Below are 13,142 nucleotides of genomic sequence, written 5' to 3'. Positions count from 1 at the left end.
CCCCTAGGGAGTCGTTACCGCGCAGGCATTCAAATAACTCCCGCGAGAGGAGGAAATCCCGCCAGACTGCCGGCATTGAGTAGGGAAGTGGAAAAGTGGAGCCTGCACCGCCGGCTCTCTCGACTCCCGGACACCGCCCCGGTCTCACGCATGCGCAGAGGGCCTATCCAGGTCTTTCTGGCTGGAATGTGGAATTTGTGAGGTAAGCCGGAAGTGGTGTTGCGCAGGGAATTGTGGGAAGAGTTGAGGTGTACCTCCGCTGCAGAGACGTGAGGTTTGCGGCGCTGGGCCCGGCCGGGTTGCTGCGTCGGGGCTGGAGGTGAGGCGAAAGAAGGACAACCTCTGATGGGAGTGGACTGGAGTCCGCTAAAGCGAAACATTCCAGGGTTCGTTGCGGGGAAATACAGTCTGGTTTTGCCCCCCGTATGAATTGAGGGAAGGTGAGAGCAGCAGCAATCCGGGCCTGAAGGGCGATTATGCTAGGGTCGGCCGAGGGGTTCAGGCCAAAGTTCTTTGAAATCCTAGTTGGGTACCTGGAGGACGAGAAAACCGGTCAGGAGTCTCCTGGGAAGAGGGTCATATTTTAATCTAGCTAAAGCTGGTACCTGGCAGTTTCCACTCTTAAGTCCTAGTGTACTAACTAATGTGTGCGTAATATCAAAACAGGAAACAAAGGGAAATGCAAGAGGTGGAAGGTAATTTTAAGTTAGTGGCTGTATGACAGTTTCGCAGTGCCTTCAGGAAGGTATCCAGCCTTATAAATCCTTTTTTAAAATAGACGATTTCAGACAGACAAAAGGTAGAAACGAAACTGTAATACATGTGTACTCACCACTGAATTGGAGAAATAAATGATTATATTAAGTGATTGAAGTCCTTTGTCAGCTCTACCCCATCTCATTCTCTTCCCTTTTGCCCAAGGAAACCACTCTCCCAACCACCTTTATGCAATCAGTAATGTGTACATCTTTTTGCAGCTAGCTTGTTTTACATAATGTTTTTGAGATTTGTCAGTGTTGTATAACTCCACCTCCTTCATCTTAATAGCTGAACGGATATTCTATTATTTTAATATGTCACTGTTAAGTATCTCCAGTGCCTGACATACTTTAGGACTGTAGGTAGCTAAATGTTAGTTGAATGTATGACTGCTGTAGCATTTGAACTAAGTAAAAGAGAATAAATAGGACTTCATGTGACCCAACAAGAGTACTCCAGGCAAAGGGAATAGTAGCCAAAAGCAGAGACATGAAAGTGCATGAACTATTTCAAGAATGTCCATACTTTTAGTACTGAAATGTGGAATGTATGGAGAGCATGTGATGAAGGAGAAACCTGGAAAGATGAGGCTTAACCTTAGAGGATATTATCCTGAAGAGCTTATACAAGCTCGGTGCCATTAAGTGCTTTTCCAGTTATGAAGAAGCTGATTAGAGCTGTATTTTCAGAAGATGATACTCACAGCACACTAGAGATATATCTTAGGATATAAAAGATTAGTGACAGGGAATTTTAGACTATCAAGCATTATAACAACAATCATTGCATTAAGCAAGTAAGACAACCAACCAGACTAAAAATCCTAAAACATTCTCCTAGTCCATCATATTATCACATTCCTAAACAATTATTAATATTTCATATTTTCTTCTGACAAAGTTGCAACATTTTCTACTTGGGCCTCTTGCTTAGATGATACCTCGCATCCTATTCAGTTAAAAAAGAACTTCCCCATGCTTTCATCACCACATCTACGAGATCCATACTGCCACTGCTATTACTGTAGGTGAACTGTCTGATTTAGGAGGGAGAGTAAACCCTTTAAAAATAACTTTTTAATACAATAGTAACTGAACTAGTGTTATAAACTTTCAAGGGGGCATTGAAACATGAAAAGTAAGAATATGAAAGAATGGAATGGTTAAAAGACAATTGCTTCTAAGAGAATAATGATCCATATATAGAGTAATGTAAAAATAAGATACTCTTTTAATGTATGTTTCTTTTTTTCAGGTAGATTTAGGTTCTAAGCTTTAAAAGCTAAATCTAAATGTACATGTATGTTTTTATAGGATCTTTGTTTCTACTATTTCTTAACATAAGCAGTTTATTATGAAATAGAATCTTCAACAATCCTATTTTAAATAATATGTTGTATTAGCCTTTGTCTTACATATTTCCAAATTGTCCAAATATAGTTGGATAACTTATTTGTTACTGACTGTGATAAAAATAGAGTGTACATTGTACAGTTTACTACAGGTGTCATTAATTTTCTCATTCTTTCAAATACATTGAGTAACTACCATACAGCAAGCACTATTCTAGGAACAAGTAGATAAGATTTGTTAGTGGAAAATCACTAACCTGAAACCAATCATATGACCATGTTAATGCACCTTGGTGTATGGGAAACTTTCAGCTACAAATATTTGATTACCTCAATTGTAATTCTTAAGGGAGGCTAAATAGATGGATAGCTGAATAAAGTTATTACTTGGAAATGTTGCCATGTAGCCACAGGAGCCAATTTCAGTGCACACATCTTAAGCATCAGTGTACACATTTATAGGTCTTTGGTGTTTTTGACCAGCAGAACCCACCTGGGTTATGGAATCACACTGGTGTACTTGATCGTGTTCGGGTATGAACATGCTCTGATTTACATTGAGTACTAATTGAGAATGTCTATTTAAATTAAAGTTCCAGAACTTATGGTTAGGCCAGAACCTCAGGTTTGAACTTCTCCCCTAAAATTCCTCTGGCTTCTCATTAAAGCTGCTTTCAGAGATGTAAGTAAAGAAAGTCAAACAAAAGACTTTGTAGCACGTTTTGTTTAGCACATTTTGTTTAGCATGTTTTGTTTAGCACTGTTTTTCTTGAGCTATATATGATAAATATCTAGGGAGAGGTGGCAGAAGGACAAAATTGTAGTAGTTTGAGGTTTCTTGGGGGAAAGTTGAAGCATTAAAACATGTTAGCATCCTTACATGAACTTTTAACTATAGAAGGAAGAGTCAGTATTCCCTTTCAGGCAGGTGTTTATCTGGTTTAGACTGCCTCAAGGCTGTATATTGCCCTTCAACTTTTCTTATGCATTAAAAAGAGATCTACATGCATTTGCCTTCAGCAGTGTAGTTCTGATCTAATATATTGATGACCACCCACTCTGCTGGGACATCCAAGACATATGTACCATAAACTCTTTAGTCCTGCTATTGTCCTTGGCAGAGGACATAAAACCTAATAAGAAAATCTTTGTCCCTTTCCAGCCAAGGTTAGGAATTTGTAACATGTCATCTTTCAAGGAAGCATCTAACCAAGATTAAGTCAAAGGCATCTACCAGGTCCTGAATTCTCTCCCAGATGCACACCTTTTAAGGTACAATCAGGTACCATGTGTAATAAATCTCTAGCTATTTAACCATCATTAAAGCATTTAGGACTTTGATTTCCTAGAATAACTCATGGTCCGCAAAATCATTGTGTTAAAAGGTAAAAAACCTGATCAGGAAAAAGAGGTTTAGGGCCAAACTATACAACTTTGTAACTAGACCAATAACACAAAATAACAGTGTTTTTAAATGTACCCAGGATTTATTTTAATCAGATATGGTAAGATATGCAGATGTGAAAATGATTATCATGAAAGAAGAAATTTTTATACTCCTGGATCCCTAGAAGCGGGAAGCATATAGCACCTTACACCATGCAAGGGTGCCATACCTAGAAGCAGCAGGGTCAGTGGGGAGAGGAAGTACAAGGAAGCTGCAGGAAAGCCTTTATTCGGTTTTCTTAGGAAGGAATGGGCAAAACTGGATAAGCAGGCTTGAACAGGTTTAAAATTGGCTAGTTTAAATAATTTTGGCTGACTTGGGACATAGGGGATATCCCTAGTTGCCTGGTAGCTCGTCCTGGAGTGATTAGGACAGGGCAATATTGGCCAGGAGTATAAGAACCCAAGATGTCTTGTGTTGGGGGTGGGAGGATTCTGGACTGGTTAGTTTGCATAGGAATTAGCTAACCCTGGGAGAGGTGGTACCTCTGCAGTCATCGAGGAACCACCTAGATACCAGATCATTAACAATACAAAGATAAGAAAATACAATTAATGTAAACAGTCATAATAAACATACAGTGTTAACACAGTTAAGACATGTTGAATTTTTAATAAACACTACAGTAAATGTAAGACTGCACCCCTCCCAAAAAATTTGAGGTATTTTGATGGAAAACTATACAAGGAAAAGTTGAAACTACTGTTATGGTCATAAGACTGAAATATACTATGATCCAAGAGAGCAGTGCATCACTACCAAGGCAGGCATGACCAAGATAGGTGCAGCCAAGCAAAAAGGAAGTATGTATGGCGAATAAGCTATAGTCCTTCATGGCTTGCGGTATTCTGTGTTGCTAATATACTTTCCAACTCCTGATGCCAACTTCTGGGTTTTACTGTTACTGTTTTTCTATTTACTAATCTCGAAGTGGTTTGCCTTACAGAAATAGGCCTAAGCCAATATAAGATAGTGATAAAGAGAGCTATAGACTTTTTGCCTCACCGTCCATGATCTCGGATGTCATAAAGGCCCCCATAGCTGGCAGTAATATTACTTTGTACAGTGATTCTTTAATGTCTTATCTCTGGTCTTATTCCCAGGTCAAGGATGCATTCCAGGAAAGTTCCATAAAAATATACCATCAGCTCCAACCCGATATTTGACCTAGCCATGGAAAACCTCATTGGCTCCTCACTAGATCAGACCATAAAAATGATTCAGGAATGAAAATCTAAGATAAATTCCCACCACTTCAAGATGTTCTTATACAAGTCAACAGTCTAGCAGATCAGCTAGTCTCTTTCATCATCAAGCAGACATACTCAAGGTACCAACACAGCAAAGGCACAAAATGTCTCTATATCAGTGTTTTTCACAGTATATGTGAGACCCATTAGTGAGGCATGAAATCAATTCTGTGAGTCACAATGAACTTTTAAAAAAAAAAAACAAAATAAAATGTAAAATACCAAAGTGTTTTGCATGAATCCTTTGCCTGAATTGTGCACATTACAAGGAATGCTGAGTTCAATTTCAATATGTGAGAGGGTTATTTGATGGAGGGGATATGATGAATAGAATGTATATTGGCTAAGAAATGGTTATCAGTCATTTATTCAGGGGTGTCTTGCTTGATTTTTATAATAGCAAGGTTAATGTTGTACAGTCACATTTTATATTACAATTACTTGCAACTAGTTGTGAAGTCTGAGATATTCAGTTGAGATTCAATTGCAAACTTTGAGTGTAGTTTTTGAAAATATGTTATTTAGACTATATATTTTTTTTCTTTTTTGAGTTAATGCCAATTATAACATTTTAATCAAACTGGAACAAATTGCTATTAAAATGGATCATTTCTTTATTAAAAGAAAGAGGAATAGTGAAGTGAAATATACAGAAGCATGTTCAAGTTCATCTGTTGAATCTGGAATTGTGAATAGTGACAATATTGAGAAATATACTGACTCCAGTCTGCAAACTTCAAGTTCATTTGAGCCGCATTTCAAAAAGAAAAAAGTAAGTGCAAGACGTTATAATGAAGATTACTTAAAATACGGCTTTATCAAATGTGAAAAACCCTTTGAAAATGACAGACCTCAGTGTGTTATTTGTAATAATATTCTTGCAAATGAAAGCTTAAAACCTTCAAAATTAAAAAGGCACTTAGAAACTCAGCATGCTGAACTTATTGATAAGCCTCTTGAATATTTTCAAAGAAAGAAAAAAGATGTAAAGTTATCAACACAATTTCTTAGTAGTTCTACTACTGTTAGTGAGAAAGCCTTATTATCATCATATTTAGTTGCATATCGTGTGGCAAAAGAAAAAATAGCTAACACAGCTGCTGAAAAAATTATTCTTCCAGCATGTTTGGATATGGTGCGTACAATATTTGATGATAAATCTGCTGATAAATTAAAAACTATACCTAATGATAACACAGTATCTCTTCGAATTTGTACTATTGCAGAACATTTAGAAACAATGCTTATTACTCGGTTACAGTCTGGTATAGATTTTGCAATCCAGCTTGATGAAAGCACTGATATTGGAAGCTGCACAACACTTTTAGTTTATGTCAGATATGCGTGGCAAGATGATTTTATGGAGGATTTTTTGTGTTTTTTAAATTTAACCTCACACCTAAGTGGATTAGATATTTTTACAGAATTAGAAAGGCACATAGTTGGCCAATATAAATTAAACTGGAAAAACTGTAAAGGAATTACAAGTGACGGCACAGCAACCATAACTGGAAAACATAGCAGAGTAATTAAAAAATTACTAGAAGTTACTAATAATGGTGCTGTGTGGAATCATTGTTTTATACATCGTGAAGGTTTAGCATCCAGAGAAATTCCACAGTCTCTCATGGAAGTATTGACAAATGCAGTGAAAGTTGTTAATTTTATTAAAGGAAGCTCATTGAATAGCCGGCTTCTTGAAACATTTTGTTCAGAGATTGGAACTAACCATACCCACTTACTTTATCATACCAAAGTTCGCTGGTTGTCTCAAGGGAAAATACTAAGCAGGGTTTATGAGCTCAGGAATGAGATTCACTTTTTTCTCATTGAAAAAAAATCTCATTTGGCAAATATTTTTGAAGATGATACTTGGGTAACAAAATTGGCATATTTAACTGATATTTTTAGCATTCTTAATGAACTGAGTTTAAAACTACAGGGGAAAAACAGTGATGTATTCCAACATGTTGAACGTATTCAGGGATTTCGAAAGACATTATTGTTATGGCAAGTAAGACTTAAAAGTAATCGTCCTAGCTACTACATGTTTCCAAGATTTTTGCAACATATTGAAGAGAATATTATTAATGAAAACATTTTGAAAGAAATAAAATTAGAGATATTGTTGCATCTCACTTCTCTATCTCAAACTTTTAACCATTTCTTTCCAGAAGAAAAATTTGAAACATTAAGGGAAAATAGTTGGGTAAAAGATCCATTTGCTTTTCGAAACCCTGAATCAGTAATTGAGCTAAACTTGGTGCCTGAAGAAGAGAATGAATTACTGCAGCTTAGTTCTTCATATACGTTGAAGAATGATTATGAGACCTTAAGTTTATCAGCATTTTGGATTAAGGTAAAGGAAGACTTTCCATTGTTAAGTAGAAAGAGTGTCCTGCTATTACTACCATTCACAACAACTAGTTTGTGTGAACTAGGGTTTTCCATCTTAACCCAGTTCAAAACAAAGGAAAGAAATGGGCTGAATGGTGCAGCAGCTATGCGGGTAGCATTATCTTCCTGTGTTCCAGACTGGAATGAACTTATGAACAGGCAAGCACACCCATCATAGTAAATAAAATCTTACCTAGTTTTTGTTTTTGCTTTTCTTATTTTGTAGTATTTTTCTATGTTATATATAAATGGTACTATTAACATTGTGATGCTTTTGTTATGTTTTAATTTTTGTTGTATTTAATAAAATTATGTTCATTGAACAAAAATTTAATGAATTTCTGTTAGAGGCCAGGAATTATTCCAGAGACATTTGGGATACAAAAGTGAGCAAAACAGATAATTCCCTAGTAGAGTTTATATCCTGGCAAGGAGAAATTGAAAATAAACCTAATAAATAAGCTTTATAATATCTAGAAGCTATTAAGTGCTACAGAAAGAGTAGTAAAAAGGAAGATCAGGGAAGTATTGGGGAACCAAACCATGAAGGGTTCTGAAGACCATTATTGGGCCTCTGGCTTTTGTCAGTGGACTAGAGAACAGTTGAAGGGTTTAAGCAAAGGAGAGAAATGATCTGAGCTAGGTTTTAATAAACACTCTGGTCACTATTTTAAATGCTTACGATAAGTCTGAATTAAATGTTACTTTCCCCTCACTGGGCATGGTGGCTCAGACCTGTAATCCCAGCACTTTGGCAGGCCATGGCAGAAGGATCAGTTGAGCCCAGGAGTTCAAGACCATCCTGGGCGACATAGTGAGACCTTGTTTCTACTAAAATTTTTTTTAAAATAAGCCAGGTGTGGTGGTGCACACCTGTAGTCCCAGCTACTCCGGAGGCTGAGGCAGGAGGGTCGCTTGAGCCTCAGGAGTTTGAAGTTGCAGTCATCTGTGACTGCACCACTACAGTCCAGCCTGAGCAAGAGAGAGAAACCCTGTCTCAAAAAAATTAAATGTTAGTTCCCTAAAAAAAACCTTTTCTAACCACCCTAGGGTAAATCCTCCATTATTACTTTTATTTATTTGTTTTCCTTGTAGTATATAATATGTAATAATTTTGATTGCTAATTGTCATTCTGCCACCTTGGAGTATATAATTTGTAATTATTTGATTACTATTCTTCCATAGTGGGGGAGATGATGTCCATTTGCCTGATACATAGTGTGTATTCAATATACATTTGCTAAAGAATACATGAATCAATAATACCTAACATCTCTAATTTGCAGTCATTCCCAAGAGTAATTATTAAATATGTGGCAATTTTCTTTGCCTTTTTTACTTTCAAAAATCTAACTTTGACATAACTTCTGTAACCATCCAGAAATGACATTGATGTTGCTTCTTCACATTGTTGCTGATGCTTAAGCAATGTATATTGTGTAATATACAACATAGTCTTCAAACTAATTTCAACCTCTGCTTCTCTTTGTACTCCGTTATCCCACTGGGTGATATCATTTGGCATGGTCATTCTCATTAAAATCATACAGGGTAGCAGTACCTTTCCATCTGCTACCGTGCCTAGCCTTATTTAATTTTTCAGATTTTCTATTCTATTGAAGTTAATTGATTTTTTTCTTTTTTGATGCTTGAAATAAAGTGTTGAAAAACAATTCTCTGTGAATAGCTCGTATTTCTGCACAGTCTGAATCCCGTGTTTGACCATGTTTGCATCCAAATTAAGAATGTATAAAGGAAACATTCCAGGATAGTGAAGCTAGAGATAGCACCTCCCGTAAACACATCCCAGGGAAGTAAAGATAAAGCCTTCTCTTTTCTCACACCAGGAGGTGAATTTGCCTACATTCCAGAAATAATGAGTAATCTCTCTGGAGAAGATGGGCAGACCTGTCAGCAACCCTATAAAAGCCTAGAAACTTAAAATTTGGGGCTCCTGTTCTGTAGTGCAACCCACTCCATGCAGAGGTAACACCTGGCCCTTAGTGTATTACATTACAGGAATTGGAGCATGGGGAACACACACAATGCTACTCTGGCTGCTGTTGTGTTTTGTTTGTTTTTTTGGTTTTTTGGTTTTTTTTTTTTTTGAGACGGAGTCTGGCTTTGTCTCCCAGGCTGGGGTGCAGTGGCGCGATCTCGGCTCACTGCAAGCTCCACCTTCTGGGTTCACGCCATTCTCCTGCCTCAGCCTCTGGAGCAGCTGGTACTACGGGTGCCTGCCACCACGCCCGGCTAGTTTTTTTTTGTATTTTTAGTAGAGACAGGGTTTCACCGTGTTAGCCAGGATGGTCTCGATCTCCTGACCTCGTGATCCAGCTGCCTTGGCCTCCCAAAGTGCTGGGATTAGTCGTGAGCCACCGTGCCCAGCCTCTGGCTGCTGTTTTTATTGTAAATAAGAAACTGTGTCTCTGATCCAGAGGTTTGTGTGTTTGTGTGTTTCTGTGTCTCCTTTGTAAAATCTCTTTTACCATGTAAGGTAATATTCATGAGTTTCAGAGAGTAGGATGTAGACATCTTTGGGGAGGCCATTATTAAGCCTACTGTAGTCCACCCTCTGGTCCCCAAAGACTCATCCATCCCATGTGAAAAATACATTCACCCATCCTAAGGTCCCCATAAATCTTAACCCATTATAGCATCAGCTCAAGTGCAAATCTCATCTAAGTTTCAACTAAAGAGTCCCAAATCTTGTATCTAGATTAGATATGGGTGCAGTTCTGAGTGTAAATCTATTCTGGGGCAAAGTTTTATATCTAAGGACCTGTGAAACTAGAAAGCAAGTTCTGTGCTCTAAAACAGTAGTGGGACAGAAATACGGTGACAGACATTCCCATTCAAAAAGGGAGAAAATGAAAGCCAAAAAGAAAACACCAATCCCTTTTAAAGTCCCATGGGCAAACTCCACTAGGTTACTAAGCCTGGGAATAGCTGTGGCTCCTACCCTGCCCTCTGTACCTGGGGCTCCAACCCTCAGAGCCATCCTTTCTGATGAGGAGTACCACATGTCTGCTACTGAATAGTTTTATCAGCCCATTTCCTGGTGGTAGAATTTAGGGAGCTCGATTGCCTTCTTTGATTTCAACCACTCTGTCTCTTTTAGTCGAATTTCACAGTGTTTCTATTGGTAAACAAAACATTGTGAGTCATAGGGATTCACTCCATTGAGAGAGAGGCTCCTCAACAGATGTTTCCTGAATAATCCTAGCTCTACTTGGGGCTTCTGCTGAGATTGGTTGAGGTGGTTTGTGAGTCACATGCCTCTTCAGAGAGCCCTCTGTGTATCAGAATACTGTAATCTTTTGTGCTTCCTAAGCAGCAGCAAAAGACTACCCACACTTACAAATAGTTAAGATAATAAATTTCATATTGTATATATTTTACTACAATTTAAAATTCAAAAACTTTTTAAAGAAGGATATGCAGCCACATTGTTGGCTTTCTCACCAGAGCATGTTTTCCTTACAGTGGATCTCTTAGCTTTGGCATCTTTTGCAATCTGGATGGGCTGAGAATTTCTCAAATCATTAAATCATGGTTTCATTTTCTAACAGTTCTCTCAATTTATCCCTTTTCTCTCTCATTTCTCTAAAAGCAACAAGAAAAATCCAAGTCAGACCTTCATCACTGCTTGGAAACTGCAACTATACAAGTTCATTGCTTAAAAGTTCTGTTTTCTTACAATTATAGGACACAATTCATCTAAGCTTTCTACCACTGTATAATAAGAACCCTCTTTCCTTTAGTTTCCAAAAATATGTTTCTCATTTTCTTGTGAGCACTCACCAGCAGCGCTTTTAACATCTATATTTCTACAGTTTGTGGTGTGTGAAGATTTTCTGTGATATGATACAGGTTTTCTCTACCATGCTCTTCACTTACTTCCAAGCCCTCATAACACCCATATTTTTACTAACAGCCTATTCAAGCATATTTAGGCCTCTTCTATCACATTCCTAAGAATTTTTCCAGTCTTTCTACAGATTATCCAAACCCAAATTATTTCTATAACTTCAGTGTTTGTTACAGCAAAGTTGTCATAATTTGGGGCCAGAAAAATCTTTCTCTTGACTGAACTCACCTATTCTCCAATCTTGCTTTTTCTTTGGGGTGCCTTCCTCATGGACTCTGGTCAGGATTAAACAAGAATAATAGTCCTACTCCTGGTGACTGCCAAGTTCAACCCTACAAATGAAGAGAAAAGGGGGCAGAAAGAGTGACGGTTTCAGGTACCCCAATCTCTATTTGTTCCTATTGCTGCTTTAGCAAATTGCCACATAGTGGCTTAAAACAACATAAATTTATTCTTCTTTGGAGTCAGATGTATACTGGGCGAAAGTCAAGGTGTCAGCAGTATTCATTACATCTGGATTATTCAGGGAAGAATGTTTCCTTACCCTTCCAAACTTCTGAAGTCTGCCTACATCTCCTGTCCTATGGCTCCTTCCTGCATCTTCAGAGCCAGCAGCATAATATCTTCAAGCATCTCTCTGCTTTTGCCATCACATTATTTTCTCTGTGTCTCTGATTTACCTGACTTCCTCCTGTAAGGACTCTTAAGATTACATTGGACTCATCCAGATAATCCAGTCTATTCTCCCCATCTTAAGATCCTTAATGTAATCACATCTGCAAAGGCCTTCTTACTATGTAAAGTAACATATTCGTAGGCTCCAGGATTTAGGACATGGACATCTTTGCTGGGTTATTTTTCAACCTTCCACAACAGACAATAAACATACAGAACATATAAGATAAGCATTCAAAACCATCATTGAGAGCACCCTACGGAACACATTATTCTAAGGCCTTTAAATGCATAATCTCTCTTCATTCTCTGGCAGTCAAGAATTCTGGCCAAGAAAAGAAACACAGTTTTCAATAAGGAAGCTCAGAAATTATTGATAATTCATAATGATCAAAAGAACAAAGTGAAAATACCTTAGCACTGTGCTCAATTGCTTTAAGTTATAACCGTAATTTTCCTGTCCAATCTCCATCTGCATCCTGTTTACCAATCGAACTAAACTTTCAACTGTTTTCAGAAGTTCCATAGTTTTTCCTTTTCTGCCTTTGCTCAGGCAATTCATTCCATCTGAAATCTCTTTTCCTCCAACTGTATATATCAGCATACTACTATTTCTTCTTCTAGACATTTATATAAGTGGAGTAATAAAGTTTGTGTTCTTTTACATCTAGCTTCTTTCATTTAGCATATTTTTAAAAGATTTGTCACTTTTTTGTATTGCTAAATAATATTCTATTGTATGATGATGTTGCAAGTTATTAATCTATTCTCGTTGGACATTTGCATTATTTACTGTTTTGAGTTATGAATTAAGTTTCTACAAACATAGGCACAAATCTTTGCATAGATGTATTTTCATATTTCCTTTGGCAAATACATAGGAGTGGAATATCTTCTTGGGTGAAGTATTTGCTCAACTATTTTTCCAATTTTAAGATGTGGTTGTTTTTCTTATTTTTGTGTTTGTTGGATATAAAATGCTCCAGAAATAAATGCTCGGTGCCACGAAGTAAAACCAGCACTCGGGCAAAAGTTTAATCCTCTCAGCAAGGCAATTGACTTCTGCAGAAGGGTGCCACCTGTGCCAATTAAGATCGCAAGAGCACAGAGAACAAAGGAGACTAGGGGATTTTTACATCCTTAACGCAATTCCTACCTCTGTGTCCCTCCCCCATGGGCTAGGGTCCGACTGCACAATCTGAACTGACCCGACTGGCTACTTGTACATATTTTTCTAAATATAAAAGGGGAGGGGGACGTGAGGTGCAGAGGTAGAACATGGAGACGTGCAGTTTTGGGGACACAAGGGGTGCAGGTAACCAAGGGAACAGATGTGAGTTATTGATTAGGGATGACGGAAAAGGGGTAGGCTGTTTTACAGTAACTAGGGG

The 13,142-nt window shown here is 37.7% G+C and overlaps 2 protein-coding genes across 8 annotated transcripts in view; both read left to right on the top strand.

The window, feature by feature from the left end:
• BST1 (bone marrow stromal cell antigen 1) overlaps positions 1-13,142 on the top strand; it is a 94,609-nt gene that overhangs the window by 31,112 nt on the left and 50,355 nt on the right. The gene's annotated exons all lie outside the window — the stretch shown is intronic.
• Positions 90-11,380, top strand: FAM200B (family with sequence similarity 200 member B). Of its 7 annotated transcripts, none has more exons than XR_004182841.1 (3): positions 90-202; positions 4,661-5,579; positions 6,982-8,878. XR_004182841.1 is itself a non-coding variant. In XM_021938319.2 (3 exons), exon 3 carries the CDS (start codon positions 5,409-5,411, stop codon positions 7,380-7,382), a length of 1,974 nt encoding a protein of 657 aa, XP_021794011.1. In that variant the 5' UTR covers positions 95-202; positions 4,661-4,887; positions 5,359-5,408; the 3' UTR covers positions 7,383-8,878. The 7 variants fall into 7 exon arrangements, 4 of the variants coding, with proteins under 4 accessions (XP_021794011.1, XP_031520566.1, XP_021794009.1 ...); XM_021938319.2 differs by having other exon boundaries at positions 95-202; positions 4,661-4,887; positions 5,359-8,878; XR_004182843.1 differs by lacking the exon at positions 6,982-8,878 and having other exon boundaries at positions 180-440; positions 4,661-4,887; positions 5,432-5,579.

This window comes from Papio anubis, chromosome 3 (assembly GCF_008728515.1).
Source record: "Papio anubis isolate 15944 chromosome 3, Panubis1.0, whole genome shotgun sequence".
NCBI lineage: Eukaryota > Metazoa > Chordata > Mammalia > Primates > Cercopithecidae > Papio > Papio anubis.
This window is presented reverse-complemented; position numbering and strand designations above follow the sequence as displayed.

What these genes read in the sequence shown, in the direction of transcription:
- FAM200B (XM_021938319.2), top strand. Translation starts at nt 5,409, where the DNA reads ATGGATCATTTCTTTATTAAAAGAAAGAGGAATAGTGAAGTGAAATAT.